At 54.6% G+C, this 20,085-nt stretch overlaps 5 protein-coding genes across 5 annotated transcripts; 3 read left to right on the top strand and 2 right to left on the bottom strand.

The window, feature by feature from the left end:
* Positions 1-258: 258 nt before the first annotated feature.
* Positions 259-453, top strand: CCOS01_09306 (uncharacterized protein; the record flags this gene model as incomplete). Its single annotated transcript, XM_060457465.1, has 1 exon — positions 259-453. The coding sequence occupies one exon, from the start codon at positions 259-261 to the stop codon at positions 451-453; it is 195 nt and encodes a 64-aa protein (XP_060312165.1).
* Positions 454-2,115: 1,662 nt separating this feature from the next.
* On the top strand, positions 2,116-5,821 carry CCOS01_09307 (uncharacterized protein; the record flags this gene model as incomplete). The annotated part of the gene is made up of 2 exons (XM_060457466.1): positions 2,116-2,133; positions 2,414-5,821. The coding sequence occupies 2 exons, from the start codon at positions 2,116-2,118 to the stop codon at positions 5,819-5,821; spliced, it is 3,426 nt and encodes a 1,141-aa protein (XP_060312166.1).
* A 2,411-nt stretch (positions 5,822-8,232) lies between these two features.
* CCOS01_09308 (uncharacterized protein) lies at positions 8,233-14,601 on the bottom strand (the record flags this gene model as incomplete). The annotated part of the gene is made up of 4 exons (XM_060457467.1): positions 8,233-13,649; positions 13,700-13,787; positions 13,849-14,383; positions 14,555-14,601. The coding sequence occupies 4 exons, from the start codon at positions 14,599-14,601 to the stop codon at positions 8,233-8,235; spliced, it is 6,087 nt and encodes a 2,028-aa protein (XP_060312167.1).
* A 1,624-nt stretch (positions 14,602-16,225) lies between these two features.
* On the bottom strand, positions 16,226-16,789 carry CCOS01_09309 (uncharacterized protein; the record flags this gene model as incomplete). Its single annotated transcript, XM_060457468.1, has 1 exon — positions 16,226-16,789. A coding segment is annotated over one exon (564 nt), but the record flags the coding sequence as incomplete, so codon positions are not given.
* A 2,114-nt stretch (positions 16,790-18,903) lies between these two features.
* CCOS01_09310 (flavin-nucleotide-binding protein) lies at positions 18,904-19,834 on the top strand (the record flags this gene model as incomplete). Its single annotated transcript, XM_060457469.1, has 2 exons — positions 18,904-18,970; positions 19,044-19,834. 2 exons carry the CDS (start codon positions 18,904-18,906, stop codon positions 19,832-19,834), a joined length of 858 nt encoding a protein of 285 aa, XP_060312169.1.
* Positions 19,835-20,085: the final 251 nt, after the last annotated feature.

The following is a 20,085-nucleotide window of genomic DNA, read 5'->3' on the forward strand; positions in this document are numbered from 1 at the left end:
TGGCCCACCCGCCGTCCCAGGTACCTTATGCACCTGCAAACATGGATAGTGCCCTGAGAGTGGACACCCGTCTGCCTTGAATCCTTACCCTCACTGCGCAGCAAGGTACCTTGCGAAGTACCTCGAGGCACTGGGCTGCGAACAGTTAGCAGCTGCCTGCGTATATCTTGCCTAGTGGTGGCTCTTGCGCCAGAGGTACCTTTCCCAGCGTGTACTTCCATCTCTCGAAGTACTGGGGGGAGTACGTACATAAGGTACATGGCAGCAGGTACGTTAGCGCAGGTATTGGCCCGCTTGCCATTCCCCATTCCCCCAATGCTCCACTTGCTCTCATTCTCCCATCTTGCTCTCTTTTCTGTGTGTCTGTGCATGCGTATCTGCCATTTCCTGCCCGCTTTTGTTTATGAAAAGGATACAGGAAAGAGAGAAAAAAAAAATAACAAGAAAAATTGACAGAGACGAGGAAAAAGAAAGGGAGTCAAGCAAGGGAAAGAGTAGTAAACAACACAGAAGACAAACCACAACTACAGCAACGCTCTCAACCGAACACACTGAACCACAGATACAATAACAACTTCAAACGGATTGCGAATACAGACAGGCACAAGCAAAAGACAAGACTTACGGAGTACTCTGTCACTGTATCTTCTCCCCTCCTCGGCTGCCCTGGCCCCCCTCCACTTGTCCTGGCAAGCCTTGCCTGGGTCTCCAAATTCCCGATTCCTCCAAGACGATCCACGCCCACCCTACCCTGCTCGACCGTCAGACTTCAGCCAAGAGTCAAGACGAAGAGAGAGAGAGAGAGAAGGTCTCCAGCTCAGCTAGCCTGGTCTATCCCGGTCTTATCCTCTCTGGGAACAACGACCCTGCTTCCTCTTCTTGTTCTTTTTGTTCTCCATTATCCATACCATACTCCGTACCGTAGCGACCTGTCTATCCAGTATCCACCCTTTATACTCGGGTTAGCTGCCAATTCCTCGACTTGTACTCTGCCATAGCACACAGAGACTGCTTTGTGCTCTCGTCTGCTCTGCATCTGCATTGCTTCCTCTCGTCGTCCATTCCTCTTTGACCTCTCTCCGAACCTTGGACTTTTTAGACCACACCCAGCACCGACCGGCATCAGCACCGACACCTTGACCTGGACCTTGACACCTGGACCTGGACCCGGACTTGGACCTTACTACCTTGACCATCCGAGAGAACGAATGAACAAACTCCCACGGACACCATACACACACCAACCACACCCTACCAAACTCGCCCACCCCGTCTGCCCGTCCACCCATCCATCCCGTCTCCAATTCCACCCACCTTGCTCTCCTCCTCACCCACTCTCGAACTCGCCCTCACCTTACCTTAACTTACTTACCTCTCCTTACCTACCTTTCTACCGGGACGGGACCTTACTTCACCTCACCGTGTCCGGGTCTGGCTTGATCTGACCTCTACCGCGTTCAACCCGCTTGCGCGCTTCTTCTTCCTCCTCCTCTTCCTCTTCCCTTCTCTTCGGTCCCCAGCGTCCTTTTCTTTCCATTCGCCTTCTATTCTGGTCCAACGGGGGGGTTTCCTGGACCCATTGGCCGTAGTACTTGATTGTCCGAGGGCCAATCCGTCTGTGTGAGATCACGGTCGCTCGACGTGTGTGCGATTCTTCTTTCGCCCTACCGTTACAGCCCTTTCTCTGTCTCGGGCCTCACTCTCGCTCTTCAACTAGACAACTCACCTTACGTCCTCCACCACAACCACCACCAGCTCAAATCGCCAACGGCCCTGTCTAGGACTTCTTTACTTCGATTCAACCTTGCGCCCCTGTTCTCTCTCTCTCCAACTTCTCAGTCTTTTTTCTCTCTCTTTCTTACTCCCTCCCTCTCCTGGAATCCGTCTTCTCTCTGCCCGCCGAGACCGCGACACAACCCACCCACCCACACCTCGGAAAACACATCAAGACTCGACGCGCGCATTCCTCACCATACGACCCGAGAAATTGGCCCATATGTCTTGACGATGCTCACCACGTCTCTCGAGAGCATCCACGACTCTTCCGCCCGCATGCCCGTCTTGGGCCTCGTAGCCGTAGCTTGGTTCTCCCGCGTCGAATAAGGCTCTGCAATCATGCAGACCGTTCCCAGTGTAAGTTGGATTGCCTTCATGCTTGCTTACTAGCATTTTGCCATCCACCCCGACAGGCATCCCCCCAACACCTGCTTGGATCACAACCACGCGGATACTGTGTTGCGCATGCTTTCTTCTCCCGTAGACACACCAATTCCCGCCCTATATGGGTCTTCCTCATTTCCCATATACTCCTCCATTCCCATGCTTCCCAGCACGCAGCACCGGTGTCCCTGATATCTTGTCCCTCTTTTGCCTGGTTCATCCCATCTTGCCTGCTGACTCGTCGCCTCATTAGCTCGTGGGAACTGGCACTGCCGTTGCTGCAGCGGCTGTAGGTCTAGTGTTTGCTCATCCCGACGATTCGAGTTCCACACAGTCTTCTTCCAACAGGAGGATACTAGTCTCAGACCAAGACATTCCTCCGAATCATCGACTGAGCAGCCCTCCCGTCTCTTCCTCACGGCCCGGCACCAATTCTGTTGCCCAGCTGCCGACCCTCGACGACGCCCGCTACACGCCACTTCCCACTCATTTCTCCTTTACCTCGAACTCGAATTCGAATTCAAACCCAAACGACGCCCCGGCCGAACCCTCTGCGCGCCCCCGCCGTCCTCTCAGCTCTCACTTCAACTTTGCGCCCTCCATATTGCACAGCAGGAGAGCGTCCTACGTGAAGCAGGGAGATCAAGCAACTGCGCCCTCGGTCAATGAGGATACGAGAGACTCGGTTTCCTCTAGTGGGTCCTGGATGAGACGCCTGTCACTACGGCCTTTGTCACAACACGGAAGCATCAGATCGAGTTTGGGTTTCGATAATCAGTCTGTCGCTTTCTCTCACGGTTCAGCCGCTCCCATTCTTTCGCCTACCGGTTCCATTCCTCCTCCTTTGCCTCCGAATAAACTGGTGAAGCGCCCGCCCTCGGCACATCAGAATGGTGCTGTAATGCGCCGTCGCTCCAGGACACACCTTCCCAGTCTTCGCCGACCAGCGACGAGCCACCAACGATCTGCCACTTTGCACCAGATCAATTACGACGGAAACCACATCGAGCCGATCGCAGAACCAAAGTTCTCCTTTGACCAATATCTTCAAGAAGCAGGAGAAGGTCTCGTGCCACCGCGGCCCCAAGGCGAATCGACCTTGCAGCAAAAAACAAAATCAACAACCAAGTGGACCTCATTTTTCCACAATCGCAGAGCAAATGTCATTGCACGGAGCGTGCCTGACCGTATAATTGACAGGAGTCCCAGCACCCGATCGGCGACAACAAAACGCATACTAGTACCCGACAGCCAGAAGCAAGATATTTACTTAATAAGGAGTGGCATGCTGGGAGACTCGGTTGCGCCCGTTGAAGAAGCCCTGGTGCTTGTCGAAGATCCCCCATCAGCCATCGACGACACAAACGAGGAACTTGATGGTGAGAAGGAAACAGGGAGAGAATCACAAGAAGACAACACCCCGTCAACACCAGAAGATACACCGACAAAGCGCACACACCGATCGCTCACAATGCATTTCAACTCCCCGAACTGGATGCCAAGAGCTGGCAGCCTCCGACGAACAAAACGCGGGGCGGGATCCAAAGGTGGTGGTGGTGGTGGTGGGAATAAGCGGCATGTGTCTGCGCCTACGACGACATCCCCCGGCCAGGCGCAAGCGCAAGACAACAACCTTGTTGCGCCTGCAGACGAGTCTCAAACGTCGCCAAAGCATCACCCTACCGCCAGCCTTGACCCCACTTCCAATACGCACCTCAGAACTCGCAGTCGCAACTCTTCGTCGCCCTTGCCGCCGCTTTCACGTCTTTCCAGCTTCAACGTCGACGTTTCTAGACTTGGCTCCTCGTCGGGAGGCGTTACTCCATCTCCCCGCTCGATACATCCTTCTGGCAGTTCTCAGGGCTCGGCAGCGCTAGCTGCTTATAATCGCAGCGCTACGACAGACCGCAGTTCGACCATGAACAGTTCCGATTTCGATGCTAGATTTATTTCTGGCGACGATTATGACACGGACTTACAGAGCGATACTGTCTTTGACTCGTTGCGAACTGCCGAATCCGATCGCAATCGCGCAGCGGAAACCCCACTCGACCACATGTTTGATGAGTCGCCCCCAAGCACTGCCGGTCATCCCAAAGCAAAGAGGCTGTCCATCCAGGAAATGCTCAGTCACTCGTGGGATGCTAACGAGAGGATTATGGAAGAGGACGAAAACATGCCGACGCCGGTACGTGTTCATCATGAACCCAGAATTCGTACCGATTCGGATACCATGGCACCGCGCTACAGCTTGGAACGCCCTTCGAATGAGTACTCGCTCGGAAGCAAGGACTTTGGTCGCCTTTCTATCGAAGACGATTTCGATGAGGATTGGGCACGCGACGAAGACGAAATGGCCTACAGCAACCAGCTATCGCCTCCTAGCTCGATGAACTCGCGTGGCGTTAGCCCTAATTTGCGCATGGCGCTTGCGAACATTAGCGGTAACGGCAACGCCGATGCAACGCACGACCTTAGCGAGAGGCCGAGAAGCAACATATTTGACTGGAGTGAGCCAACTCAAGAGAAGACGGACCTGGGCAGCTCCTTCAGACCCAAGACCGCCTATGGAAAGCAGGAACTCGATATCAGAGGTGGTCGCGCCGCTATCCGGATGCGACCCTCAGCCATGCACGTTCGCAGCCAAAGTGTGCCAGTAGTCCACGATCCTACAGACAGAGGACCAGTGAATCCCAAATTCGGCACCTGGGGCCTGAGTAGCAAGACCGTTAGCGAGGACTGGGACGATGACTTTGAGTTTGGTGGCAACGAGAGCGAAGACAAGGAAACCGAAAACGCATTCGCAATGGTTGTTCCCGCCTCTATTCAAGCGTCACAACCTAGCCTCAAGCAGCATTCCGGTCACATTAGAGAGCTCTCGCTGCTCGTCAACGATCTCAAGCGTTTGTGTCGCCATGGCCGAGATCTGGATATGCTCGGCGGCTCCAACGCAGGTCTCTGGGAGGAAGCCGAGGGTATCATTGCACTCGCGTCGCCTGATGAAGATGAGTTGGAGGGCATGGACGTGGACTCATCCTCTATCATGAGCGGATTCGACGCTGCGTCGCCGGACCCCATCGAGAAGGAAGACCCCTTTGATGAGGTACACGAGATCAACGTTTCCAAAACAGCCGTCATTCGTGAACGCCCCGCTGGTCGTAGACGTTCGGTCTTCTCTCCAGACGACGACATCTTTGGCGGAAACAGTCCCGCTCCGGATGAGCTTCCTCCGCCGCGACCAAGAACGCCGGAGAATAACATCAACATGGGTGGCCACGACGTTACCGATATTGTCAGGTCCGTCCTGGACGCCATGCAGCAACGATCCGTCTCCGACGCCGCCGCCCGCGACGACAAGCTGCACTTTGGCACCAACAGCCTGAAGGCTCTCGTCAAGCGCGCAGGCGATCTCCGAGACATCTTGTCAGAGGTCATCCGTCGCGCAGACCAACTTACATCGAGCCCTGCCAGAACACCCCGGCAGCACAACGATAGCCCGGCCTTTACCCGGGTCTTCACCCCAGAGCATACTCCGTCTCCATCTAGCCCGCCGAAGAAATTGCCTCACAGCAGAAGCGCAAATTCTGCACTCGGTCGTGGATCAGTTGACGCTTCGCCGTCAGGCGGCTTACAGCGGATGCAAATGATGACGGTCAGCTGAGATTAGGCAAGAGATGTTGAATCACAACATCTGGAACCTTGACAGCATGATGGACTGTCCGTCCTTCTCGGGCTACAACAGCCCTGTACATGTACGAACATTGTTGATTTTCTTGTCTGCATAGCGACGGGTTTGGGGGGTTTCAGTTGGAGGTTTCTTTTTGTCCCTTTTCTTCACTCGATGCCACATCCGACACAAAAGACAGTCCCGGCACTTTTTTCGACTCGATCGACTCGGCCGAATCGAGCGAGCTACAAAATTTCTACACGGCGACATCTGTGGCTGGCAACAAGCCTTGTAGACAGATACATATTCCAGCTTTTCCAGCTGGGTTTCCCTAACGCTTCTTTATTATTTTCTTACCAACGAGAGAAGGCTTATGACGACGTAATCATGTACGATTTCGCTAGGCAAGTCCTCGAGCCCAGGTTTAATGGAATGCCATGGCAGGACAAGCACCCTCTGGCGACGGAACGGGTGGATGATGAAATGGGAATGCGAACGAAAAAACACAAAAGGGCAAGGAAATGGAAGAGGGAAATGGAATTTGGAATCAAAGCATCGCGCAAGACACGTAGTCCACATTGCGAAGATGGGCCATGTGCCAGAACAAATATCTACCTCGTTTAGAGACCTAGTACTCTTTCCAGCTAGTTCTTGCAGTGGCATTATGCCATGGGTAGACGAAGAGGCAAAAACAAAACAGACAGGATCAGTTCATTGGTCGGCCCATTGGTTTTATATCATGGCTTTTTTACCCTCCTTTTTTTCGAACATGTTTTTTGCTTCGCGTATGGTGGTCTTCTTGTTGCTTCCATTCCAATAATCCATCATGGCAAAGACAATATTAATGAGCAGGCGCTTCTCCCCGTCCTCCGCCATGCAACCATGTCTTTCTTCTTCGTATTGTGGAGGGGGCGTCGCAATGTCTGGCAGGAATCAGTATTCTAACCTAGGCTCGCATGCTCTTTCGCATTACTTTCCGTCTACACTGGCGACTTCATTTAAGCATACTCCATTGTTTTGATGGGAACGGAAACGTGGACCATGACGGGCCAACAAAACAGGTCGAGAAATACCCGGTCTTTTTTCCCAAAATGGGCGGGAAATGGGATTAGGAGGGGTTAATGGACTTTTTCCAGAGGGGTTGTGGCGATGGAGAGCAGTATGGGAATAATGACGTGACGTCGCGAAGAGGATGAAGATGAAGCAGAATATAATGAAGATGTATACGTGGGTTCAATGAATGACAAATATTTCATCAGGTTTTTTTTCTTTCTTTCTTTCTTTCTTTCTTTCTTTCTTTCTTTCTTTCTTTCTTTCTTTCTTTCTTTCTTTCTTTCTTTCTTTCTTTCTTTCTTTCTTTCTTTCTTTCTTTCTTTCTTTCTTTCTTTCTTTCTTCTTTTTGTAGTCTCCGTTTGTGTGAATGTGACTGATTGGTGCTGAGACCGGAAGTTGTAGACGTCTACGATTGATGGATAAGAAGAAGTACATGGACTGGCCAAGTAGTTGACGAACTCGAGGTGTAGTTCATCATGTTATACTCCTTTGTCGTATATAAGAGTAGAGGTTTGGGGGGGGGGGGGGGGAAGGCCAACAACCAGCATACTTTGGCCATCTTCGGGTCCTCTTTGTTGGGGTTGTCAGGACCCTCGAGTTGACGGAAACGTTCTTCTTCGTGTTAGTTGGAAGAAAACCACCGTTTTGGCTGGACTTCACGGCTGCCGTTGGAGCCGGGCTCCCCACAATATTTATGAGCTATTATGACTTCCTCTTTCTCTAGATGGTTGCTACGTGGGTAGGCTTGACGTGTGTCAACTTCTTTTACGTGGCTGGATGGATAGGTGGTAGGCGGACAGCACGCGCACTTTGGAGTCGGCACGATGACTCGTGATAAATGGAGAGAAATGATCTTTGCCGTTCGACACTCACTATTTTTCTGCCTCTTTGGCTTTCCGCTAGTGTGGCTTCCCGACTCTTTGTGGGTGATGACATTCTGACTTTGGGGTGTAAATCAATCGGGGATATAAGGGGTAAATCGTATTACCACGATGTAGTAACCAGAAGACACATAAACACACACACACACACACACACACACACACACACACACACACACATCAGTCATCCAGAGAAACAATGTGGGAACACCTGAAGCTTTTGTAGCTACTAGACAAGATCAAAAAGAGAAACACTGTTTGAGTGTGTGGGTGTGACTGCGAAAGTCCTTTTAGAAAAAGAAGGGAATTCCCCACAACCTCGCAGAAACAAAAAACGCTATGTAAGGACCACTGATTTCTTCGTACATCGTGTCACCGATTTCCTTTCCCTGAGACCACAAATCTCAGATCCTGTTCTTTCCTAACTCTGGATATCCTTTTCCAATCTTTTGTCCAAACACGACAATTTTCTCACCCGAACTGGATGATCAGCTCCTCCTCCACAGACTCCTGAGCCACGTCATCCGCGATCCAGTACCGGTTACCACCCAGAGGCGTGACGCTCCTGCTTCTGAGCTCGGCGCCGTAGACGTCGTTCCACATGGCCTGGCCGTCAAAGCTGACGAGGCCAAAGGTGGACGGGTCGGTGCTGGTACCACCCATCTTCTTGGTGCGCTTGATGCGCAGGCGGCGGGATTCAGGGTCCTCGGGCTTCATGGGCGTCGTGTCGTGCGCGTGGCGGCGGGGCTTGGTGGGAGGGATCCACATGATTCCCGTGTCTTTGGGGATCGTGACGACGGGGGCGGTCCAGAGGGGCACGACGGTAGAAGGAACCGAGGCGAAGAAGATTGGGTTTGCGACGGCGGGGTCGCAGACTGTTGTCGTCGTCACGGAGCCTGCGAGGGCCGGGTGCGACGTCGCTGCGTTGAAGGAGGATGAGAACACGGCCCGGTTGAGAGCCTCTGCCCACTCTGACGGCGTGGAAGCCTTGCGGACGAGACGCGGTGAGGGGATCGCACCGATGGCCTCACTCAGGGCGGCTTCCCATTGCGCTGCCGTCGCTGTTGTGCGGCGGAGGGGCTCAGGCTGGGTAGATTGCGGTTGAGCGGACATTTGGGCCTTGAGGGAATCCCACCATGTCGGCTGCTTGACGGCGGGGACCTCGGGGAGCGGCTCAAAGTCGGACACGGCTTCCTCATCGTCGGATCGTGTTGATGCGGTGTCCAAGGATGGCGTGGAGCGGCCAGACGAGGCGCGGGAGCTGGGTCTCGCGACGGCGAGGGACATCCAGTCTTCGATGCGGGTCTCTGCGGGTGTAGGGGCCCAGAGGCTGAACGACTCGAGCTGGGGCAGCTCCTCGGACGTCACGCGGGCGGCGGAGGGCATGCCGAGGCCGACGGGGAGTGCAGAGGTTGTTCTGAAGCACGCGCGCTTGTGGCTGGGGTTGAACAGGCCGGTAGACTCGGTGTAGACGACGGCGGGTCTGGCAGCCCACATGGACGTCTTCTTGCTCTTGCGCTGCTGCTGCTGTTGCGGCTTGCTCCAGAGGGGAGTGTTGGACTGGGCCAGCTTTTGCTTCTTCGCGGGCGCGGTCCAGAGAGAAGTGCTGTGGATGACGGCAGGCTCTGGGAGACGCTCGCGGACGCGGGCAGGGGCGCTCATCTTGTCGAGGTAGCTTCCCCAGACACGGGCATCGGGTTGCGGAAGACCTGTTGAGGTGCGACGGCTGATGAAATGCTTTGGCTGAGGGGTCCAGAGAAGGGAGACGGGTTCCGGCGAGGAGGCAAAGTCCTCGGCGGCGATGGTGATGACCATTGAGTCGTGCTTGGGGTCGTCGTTATCCTCAGCTGTCTTCTCGTCTTCGGAGTCTTCGTACTCTGATTGAGAGCGCTCAGAGATGTACTCCTCGGCAAAGGACTCTGGGCGGTATGTGATAGGCTGGGGGAGTAGACTGTTCTTGGACGGGACCTGATCCGACTGGAGTAGACTGGCGATTTCCCAGAGGGTGGTCTCGTCGAAGCCGTCGTCACTGTCTTCGTCGTCTTCGATATCAGATACTTCGTCGTCACCTTCTTCCTCGTCGTCGTAGTCGTCAAAGAAGGAAGAGGAGTATTCTTGAGCTTCGAGTTGCTTTGCGCGAGCTTCTAATGCGGCACGTACTGCAGGTCCCCCAGTTGACATAGTACCGGGCATAGCCATAAACATATGACTTGGCCCACGCGGTTGGACGGTGGCGGTGTCCGACTTCTCGCCCCAGGGGAACTGGAAGATACCGAGCGTACCTCTCTTATCAGGAAGGGGTTGCGGGCTCTCAAGAATATCGGGCAACAGTGTGACACGCTTGCTACGTCTTGGTGGACGTTGGGTCAGGGGACGCTGGGGCTGTTGGAAGTTATCCTTGATGGGCTCAGGGCTCCAAGAGACACGCCAAAGTCCGGAGGTGGGCCGCAGCTTCTTAGCAGCAGTGTGATCGGGCTGCCAAAGTTGCGAGCTCACGATATTTAGGGGATCGGAGACCTTGCGTGTCGCAGGGCGAACGGAGATACCAGGTAAGGTGTCGCCATTGGGGGAAGTAACTTTAGACGCGACGCCATGGTTTGCGGGAGGAGCCCAAAGCAGCGGTGGTTCGCGCTCAAAATAAACTGGCGAGTCGGGTTTCCACAGACATTCTGGGGGTGCGGGAGCTCGCTCGTTCGGCATGAGCCTCGCGAGTATCTGAGCGTTGACACCGTCAGCGCCGTCGGACTCCTCGTCGGTGTCCGGTGGGGTAGGACTGCCAAGCTGCAACGCCGCAGCAGTCGCACTCAAGGGCGCTTTTGAGACAGACAAGAAATTGAGGTTTCTCTTTGCCAATAGTTCGGAAGCGTTCTCCATATACTCCATTTGAGCATCCGCAAGTCGCTGTTGCCAGAGACTGGTGCGGTTGTTGTTGGTGCCGTCAGAAGAGAGAGAAGACGCGCTTAGCGTCCTCAGATCTTCAGACGACGACTTGCTCATGCTGCCCATCCGAGCGCGGCGGGAATTGCGCCGGTCTAACGCAATGTTGTTGCGCTGGGGAATCTCTTGCAGCGACTCGTCAATCTGGGTAAGGCTTCGTGAGTTGACAATTGCAGACTCGTGTTGCGAGTTGCGGACCGACGTCGTCCCAACTGTCGACATGGAGTCCCGGCTGAGACCATGCTGCATCTCGTGCCATTGGTTCTCTTGCTGGCCCATTTCAGCCTCCAAAGATTCCAGAAGACGAATTCTCTGTCCTTGGCTTTCGTACGAGTCGCGGTTCGGCTGTTCCAGCTTCTTGAGTTGCGCTTGAATCATTTCGTAGGCGTGTTGCGGCGACTCCAATGGAGAAGGCTCTGCGGCGTGCATCACGATCGCGTTCTTCTTGACGGGAGATCTGAGCTGGAGAGCTCTCGGAGGCGGCTGTCTGCGCGACTGCACCGGCTCCTTGCGCTCAGTGAATGTGATGCTCTCGTCGCCGATGCGACGATGCCAGCGAGCACCTCTGTTTGCGAGGCTCACCTCTGGAAGGTTGACGGGGCTTTCGCGAGCCTCTTGCGGGGCTTCCACGTCTCTCTCATGCTCAATAGATGCATCGAGCATGATTGTCATGACCTCCTTGCCGTCGTTGTGGCTGATCATGGATAAGTCGCGAGGCTGGATCCAAGTCGGCTTCGGCATGTGCGTAGCCTCTTGGATGTTCACCGGCGCGACAGGTGAGTGAATGGATCCCCAGTTTGTCGTGGTCTCTTCATCGCGAGTCCTGACCGTCCTCGTCTCGCTGAACTCAGAGAGACTAAGGTTGCGAACCGGAAGCACAGGTGATGACTGGCGCTTTGCTCCATCGTATGCTCGCTTGATCTCCGCGGTGTCGTTGACAGGTAACGCAGGAATCCAAGAGTCGTGCTCATCAGGTCTTCCAGTAATGACGGAGGTATCAACGCTGAATTTGGAGGTGTTGCGAGGCAGATCTGGCCGAACTGACTCTTCGATATCAAGAATACTCTGAGTGCGAATGGACGTCTTGGTCGAGCGATCGGACTGCTTGGACTGATCCCGACTGCTTCCTGATTCCCATGCATCTCTCTCATCACCTCCCGAGTTGCTCGCAGGCTTAAAGGCCAAGGGAACCATGGGCATCTCGGGAACTGGGGTTCTGGGCTGGACGCCCGCCTCAGAGTTGCCAAGAGCTCCCGGGAAGAAAAGATCCATCTTCTCATCGAAGGTCATGCTCTTGGTGTCATTTGGCAGTGCGCGTACAGGATGGTTACCGGCGCTCTTCGGTGGTGGTGGCAGAGGTGGCAATTGAGTCGGGCTGCCAGGATTCGATAACAGAATTGATTTCCTGCTCATGATGGAACCACCTGACTTGCTCCGCCTGTGGTTAGGAGAGTTCTCTGCTGGGAAGATTTGACGGTCCTTGCCCTGCTGTCTCGGAATCGGGCGAGGTCTATGAACGACGGACCCTGATGACTTGAGCCCTGGCCCAGGAGACTGCATATGAGGCGTCTTGGCGGCCTGGTTCGAGGCTCCCTCAATGATGCTTTGCACTGCCGTCGGGTCATTGTACTGGATCTTGTTCACGAACATGACAGTCTGCTCCTGTTGAACTGCGTCCTTGGGCAAAGGCCTCATGGCCATCGCTCTAGGGTTCGATGGCAGGCCACCTGTCGGGCGTCGCTGTAAACTGCTGCCACCAGGTGTCTTGGGCGAAAGAGGTTTTTGCCTGGAGGGACGGATTGTCGGGTCAACGGCGGTCTGAATCGGCCAGGTTGGTGGTAGATCCGGCTTCTTGGTAGGTGACATCAAACGAGCGGCGCTCTTGGGTGGAGGCGGAGGTACGAGACCAAGGGGCGGTGATGCAACTGTGAATTCGGTCGCAGTAGAGGATTTCTGGCTCACGGAACGGTCGAGGGTCTTTTGCGTCTTCTGGCTCATAGTCCTTTCCACAGTACGCTGGCTGGCTGATCTGTCCATCGTCTCAAAGGGGCTCAGGGGTCTTTCCGGGCGTTGTGGCCGAGGCGGAGAGATGCTGCTCACAGGTGCGGTCTGCGGGGGCGTGACCGGTCTCTTTTCGTTCTCGAGCTGCTGGAGGGTCTCTGGCATTTGCCTGGGGGATCTGCGTCTGATTTCCTCTACGCCGGGGGACAGCTGGGCGGACGAAGTCGTTGCGGGGGGATTCGACATGAGCCCAACCGATCGGAGTTGTTGCGGTTCCGCAGGAGGCGACTTCAGCCCAACTTCCTTCCTCTTTCCACTCTGAGCACGTTTGAGAGCCTCTTCCGGAGTAATCGCTGGGGGCTTGGGAGCCGGGCGCTGCGCGTTGAAGCTCGAGTTCCTTTGCATCGAAGTAAAGTCGTTGCCTCTCTTCTCCCTGTCGTTCTTTGCGGCCGTGGCGAGGTCGATGGTGGCGATCTTGCTCAGGGGGTTCTGCTCTCCGCTGTCCTGGAGGATCGGGTTGGATATAGCATTCTTGATATTCGAGCCCGGTCCAATTTTGTCGAAGATACTCCGTCCCTTCATGATGTTGGGTCTCGCGTCCATGCTCCTGCTTTGCCTGGGAGGTGCCGTCTGCGCCCGAATCGGTGGGAAGAGCTGGCCCTGCACGGGAACACCGCCTACACCGGTAGATGCCTGACCCGGAGCGATGCTAGGCATGGTGGGCAGAGCGCCACCGCCGACACCTCCACCAAAGTCAACAGGTTGGTTGAAAGTCGTGACAGTAGTAATTGTGCCTCCTTTGAGGTCCTCGTATCGCGACGGCGGGTAGTCAGTGTCTGAAGTTGAGAGGTCTCTGCTGGAACTGATGTTTCGTGGGGACTGGGCATCCGGATGAACTTCTTGCTTTTGGCGAGGGGGTAGCAAGACTCCCAGAGAGCCTGTTAGGATGCCTGGGAAGTGTTAGCAAACAAGCGCAGCGAGTCGAAGGCTCGGCACGTACTGAGAAGGATTGACAGGCCAGTGGCGGGAAGAGCAGTTCTGAAGATCAGCTCAATAGTGTCTATGCCCAGAAGCATTGGGATACTTGTCTATCAAGATGATGTGTGATTAGTATTATGATATGTCAAAGCAATGGCGTGTAACACGTACCGCAGTCCAGAGGGCGAGGGCGCCAATGACCCAGAAGATGGCCTTCTTCACCGGCACACTCGTGATGCCAATCGAGTTGGCTCTGAAGGCGAGCGCAGCAATCACGGCAAAGTCTGTGACCATGACAACAGCACCGATAGCCAGAAGATCATTCCTGGCAACGCAAACGGTGGCAATCTGAGCCTTCTGGAACCCAACAAATACGCCGCCCAGAATAAATCGCACGCCGAGGACCGCCTGGTAGACCAAGGCGCTCGCCGGCGCTCTCGCGTTCGCGTTGATAGCCCATAGCAAGAACTGCTCGATGGTGAATCGGGCGAGTTGATCGAAGATTGTAGTAAAAATTACGGCGACTTGACATCCGGCAGTCGAGGTTGGGTCGAGGGTGATGCCGGTGAAGTCTATTTGAGCCCACAGGGCGGATGATACAAGGAATGTGATGAGGACCAGCCTCAGGCCGTCCCGAAAGATCTTTGAGCCATGGCCCTTTGCTAAAGGAAAGACGGCGGGCGTCGCGGCTTGGATGACGATTCCACTGTGAATCAGGATGGTTAGCGCAAATGTTCTCCCGCCGTTCTCGCGGTTCCTTCCGCTCTTCAGTTGTCTCCCATGCCCATGATTGTTTCTTCCATGCCTCTTTTCACATTTGAGGCTCCCAACTGTCCCTAACTGGCGTCGACGATGGAGGTGATGACGGGTGACTAACAAGGTAAGGGCCGAGACCAAGGCCTGAACAATTCCTGGAATGAACATTTCGTTTGTCGGGGCCGCGGGCCGGCCGGGAGGAGAATCGAAAAAACCCAGTCAATGGGGGAATGTTGAAGGAAAGAAAAAAAAGTCTTAGTGAAGGAAACGAATCATTGTGAGAATGCCTCGTACTATGGTTGCATTCCACGATCAAACAAAGACAAACATGACAGGAAAGATGCCCCACGATGTACACACGAAGTGGCAGATAGATAGTATGAAGGATGACAGGACGGAGATGTGTGAGGGCGCGCGGTAGGACGAGCAGAGGCGGATGTTCTCTCGATACGCTTTCGGGGACGCACCAGAGTGGAGAGCGAAGACGGGGGCACAGACGAAGAGGGAAGGAGAACAGAGTAGCCGGCAGACTGACAAACCGGGAGGGGGGTGTGTGCAGATGGTGGAAGGTCAGGTACGGATAGTCAGAGACTCAGAGTAGATTTGGATGTGGTAGTGTAAAGAAAGGTACGGATGGATGGATGGATGGATGGATGGACGGTGATTCTGCGGCTGCGGCTGCGTCTACGTATGGGCTACCGCGCTGGAGCAAGATGAGGGAGCAGGAAGACGTAACGCCAGGGACACACGATGAAGAGGCACGGAGGTCAGGGAAGACCAGCAGTACCTGCAGACGCTGCAGACCAGAGTATCCGTACGAAGTACCCGGCCTCGTCTCATGGGACGGGCATACTGTGGTAGCCTATTTCCAAGGTTATTCTCGGTATGAGGGTTCTGGGGGACCCGGCCAGATGTTACCTCAGCGGATGGTCTAAGCCAATCCCAGAGCCAGAATCGGCTGAAATGATGTCTGGTCCTTCTGAAGAGTCGAGTTGCAAAAATGAGATACTTGACAGTAGACACTCGACAAGCGTAGTGTAGGAGGGAAGAGGGTCTCAAACCGGCCGTGGGCAGGGTGCTGTGAGAGATCTCTCGATACGTCGTTCATGCCGGCACTGGTCAGGGGCGGTGATTGGGCTGGCGGCAAGGCTGACAGGGGTTAGAACCTTGTTCTATCCACCACGACGCCGTGGCGTGCGTCGACTCTGTTTCAGCGTCGAAACCCACGATGTTCGGGATGGAGGGGTCCAGGGCCGGCCAGAGGCCCCATTCCATTCCATCCGTCTTGACTCTTTTTTATCTTCTTTCTTTTTCTGGTCTTTGGGTCTGGTCCAGGGTGTCTGTCTGGCCGGTGGTTTCTTCTCATCTATAGCAATTCGCCTCGTGTCTTTTGGGACCTAGGGTGGTTTATTCTTGTCATCGGAACAGGAAAGTCAGACCCTTTTTGTGGGGGTTTTTCTTCTTAGCTGGTATGGAACGATTTGGATGGACTCGTGTTAGTAGCTGGAAATAACACTAGAGCAGCGCAGACCTTGACAACACTTGTTGTGTCCCATCGTCATCGTCCAATGGAGTAGCGATGGTTCGTTAAGGCTCAATTTTGGGGCTAATCGACCCGTGGACTTGCAACAAGGAGTTTCTGAAGGTCGGCGCTTCGTCGAACAATTGTGCAGTACTCCGTAATACCAGAGTGCAGAGGAACATCCTGAAGACCAGAGATGATAGACTCGGCCAATTGCTGGCCATATGTGGAAACACACGCAGCCTGCCCTTGCTGTTTGACAATTGACGTCTAACTTTGCCGCTGGCCTCGCCATGAGGGAGGGGGAGAAAAGAAGGTACTAAGGTGCATTCCTCGCATCAGAAACCTACCTGCGCTTAGCAGAGGAGAGAGGCCCGAGAATAGAACCTTTGAACGACGCAACGGTGATTCCCCTGTGCAGCCCGCGTGTCTCCATTGGAACTGCAGATGTCCTGGGACTCCTGGTTGATCGAAACATGAAGAGTCGAACGCCTTCTCTCTGAAAAGCAATCGCCTTTTGGCAGAGCTATCCTCGGTTCTGGGGTGACATGTGTACCCGTCATGCAGCAAGGCACCTCGTCCTCGTCCTTTTCCTCGCTCGCATTCTCTCTCACTCTGTCGACGAGTGCAGCTGTACAGATACACCTGCAGCGAGCAATTGGGTCGAGCCGTGGGAAAATAAGGTGAGGTAAGGGAGAGCCAGCTGCAGTCCAGGACTCCAGGGAATCGGATGGCGGATACAGGGAAGAAGCCGGTGGCGCCAGGGGCACGTCTGCAGCAGCTCAGACAGTCGACTTTGGTGTGGTGGACTGAAGAGAAAAGGGCTGAGGTATCTGAGTCTGTGTGACTGTGAGAGTCTTCTTGCTCTGTATCCGTAGTATGCTAAAGGCGATGGATGGTCACGAGGGCGTGAGGAGGGATTTTGGGAGAGAGAAAGGAATGGGAGATTCCCAGTGTTCCTTGAGATTTGTCAGGGGATTCGATGTTTCTTGGCGCACCCTCTACAGTGGAGACAGCTGGCGAGGGTTCCCCTGTGACGGCGGAGGTTGCCCACGAGGGCTAGATTCAAGACTCAAGATTCAAGAGACAAGAGTGCCCTGCTTCCACAAGTTCCAGTGATTTCACCCTCTGTGAATTACGTGCTGCGAAGACCGAGGGCACCAGCTGATTAGTAAAGGTCGGATGGTCCCAAAAGGCTAATCAATCAAGCTTTGGCCGCCCAGCTATCCTGCGTTTCGGCTGCTACCGAATCCGACCAGCCGCTCATCTTCTTACACCACCAACATCACCGACCATTCGTGGACATTGTCTTGACCGTCACTCTGTCTAGTGCGGTGTAGTACACCAAGACCAAGACATCAAGACTCTTTGACTCTGCGCGGGTATGCGGGGGGCGGCGCAGGTACGCAGCGGCGCCACTGGCAGGTAAAGCAACGCAAGACTTGTTTCTACCGCCTCTGCATGCGCCTTTGTTTCCTCAACTTTCCTTCCACTCGGTTCCCTCTGTGCGTTTGCCGTCAAATACTCTGCAGTAGCCTTGGACAGTAGGTGCTGTTTCTCTAACGATAGATGCCCGTGAGCGCGCCCGGAAGACATCCTACCGATATGCCATCAATGAGGCGAAGTTGTGCGATATCATGTAAGATAAACCACACGTACTTGGCTGTATAATGACAGCACACAAAAAGGACCAGCGCCTCGGCTTCAGGAGATTGAATCACGAGAGCCCAGTGAGGCGTGAAGAATAGGCAAAAAAACTCCTGCGCGTAGACGGCGTAGGAACAAGATTGCTTCAACGATTCTTCCCTCTCATTCTTCCAACTTTCAAGGACTCGGGGACGCACCAAAGCATAGCAAACAAACCTTCAGGGCCTGAAGCTTGTCCCGTCTGATGGCCCCAGGAGACGAACGTGATCGCCATCCATCATTTTACCCCGCCCTCAACTCTAACGCTTTCTTCTTCCTCTTACACGTACATACAGATGATGGTAAACTTTGCAGTCTCGGGCATCGGCAGTAGCCCAAGGTTTTGGGACAAACGTTCTCTGGAAGGAAAGAAACAGCCTTTGCCGACTTGAGTCCTGGGGGCGAGGATCAGGCTCAAGTCCGTCGGGCTTTGAAAAGACTGGTCTCGCTGTGGCACTTCTTCCCAATGGCATTTTGAGGCTTCGAACGGGTTTGGGAATATTCTCTTCCCCCGCTGACTCAAGCGATAGATGAGACTACCTGTTCCAACACTTAGATGCCAGTCACGAGATGTCCGGTTCCCATCCGTAGAGCCGTGATCCATCCCACATCAGCGAGAGCCTGACCGGGGACGCGCCTCCACACCTTATCCGGTAATTCCGCCCCCGCCCGCTCACTTGGGTCCCGCGCCGCTTCGTCCACAGACGACGACCGCAAAGGTCATCACTCAAGACAAGCACTCCTTAGCACAAGATCTTGCATGGCCGCTAGCTCCTTCGCGCCACACGTAGATGGTCATTGACAGCGGGAGCCCGACAGACACCAAGGTGGCTGCTTGGACCTACTCGATCTAGTCTGGCGTGGGACTGCAACGTGTGCAGGTATGCCGCTTGCCGGTGCCGCTAAACCCCTCCCTCCATGATCCCGCCATCACATCACCTCACCTCACTCCGCATGGCTTCTCTTCCTTTCGGAGCCGGGCCCGAAAGGCATAGTGAACCTCACCCGGCCCGGTTCGCCCCAGATGAGTCAATAAGTCTACGCGGGATGACGGCGGGCGTAAACGGCGTGTTTTTTCTTCGTCGTGTCATTGGATAGGCGTTTCTTGTTATCAAATTGGAGAGGGGGGAATGATAATACAAAGAGAGACAGACAACCTCGAATAGATCATTTAGTAGTGGCTTTAGAACTAGACGTTTGTTGCAACACCAACGCACCAAATAATCTCATCAATCATCTCAACAGGAAAATAGCATCCAACCATGCCTCGCACTGAACTTGAGTATCCCAAAGAGCCATATGGCACCGTCAAACGCTACAGCCCGCGTGGTATGCCTCACTCTCACTCTCCCTCTCATCTCAAAACCTTTTCACGAAGTCATCAACTAACACAACCTCACAGCATCTTACGCCCTCCGCACAATCCACACCATAATAAACACAAGCCCAATCCTCCACGTCTCCTTCAACGACCCGCAATCCCCCTTCCCCACGATCCTCCCCATGCTCGGCCAAATGGGCTCCTTCTCCCGCCCCTCCGCCGACGAAGGCGACGTCCTGGACCTCTACCTCCACGGCTACGTCTCCTCCCGCCTCATAAACATCTCCCGTCAACCCTCTGACGCCTCTCCTACGTCCACCTCTACCTCTTCTACTTCGTCCACTTCGTCTTCTCTAGGCCTCCCCGTCTGCATCGCAGCATCCCACCTAGACGGCCTCGTCCTGGCCCTGACGCCCAACGCCCACAGCTACAACTACCGCTCCGCAGTCCTCTTCGGCCACGCAACCCTCGTCTCCGACCCCGCGGAGCGCCTCTACGCGATGCAGCTCATCACGGACGGCGTCGTCCCAGGTCGCTGGGAGGCGTCCCGCGTGCCACCCAACAAGGGCGAGTTATCCTCCACGAGCGTGCTCAAAGTGCGCATCGCGACGGGGAGTGCCAAGATCCGCGAGGGGCCGCCGGGGGACGATAGGGCTGATAAAGAGGATGCGGAGGTTACGGGGAGGGTGTGGACCGGGGTCGTGCCGGTCTATCAGGTTCTTGGGGAGCCTGTGGCCGGGCCGTATAATGAGGTGGCGGAGGTGCCTGGGTATTTGGGGGAGTATGTGCGGGAGACGAATGCGGTGGCGAAGGAGGCTGCTTTTGAGGCTGCTAGGAAGGTTGTCGTGAAGAAGGGAGGTGAGGATGAGTGAGGTAGTATTATGGAGATGAAGGATGAAGGTGCTTCGACAGGTAGTGCAGAGTGATGAGTTGATGGGATACAGAAGGCATGCTAAGGACATGTGAAGAATTTTCGATAAAAGCGGTTTCATTTTGTACTCAGAGAACAGTTTCTTCTAGGTGAGCCTGATAGTTGGGGCACGCAGCTCTAACTCATTCCAATATAATTACACATGTCGGAGTACCATATGTACAGGGAACAAGCACTCCTCATCTCCAATGG

This window comes from Colletotrichum costaricense (genome assembly GCF_030867565.1).
Source record: "Colletotrichum costaricense strain IMI 309622 chromosome Unknown Scaffold_9.1, whole genome shotgun sequence".
Lineage (NCBI taxonomy): Eukaryota > Fungi > Ascomycota > Sordariomycetes > Glomerellales > Glomerellaceae > Colletotrichum > Colletotrichum costaricense.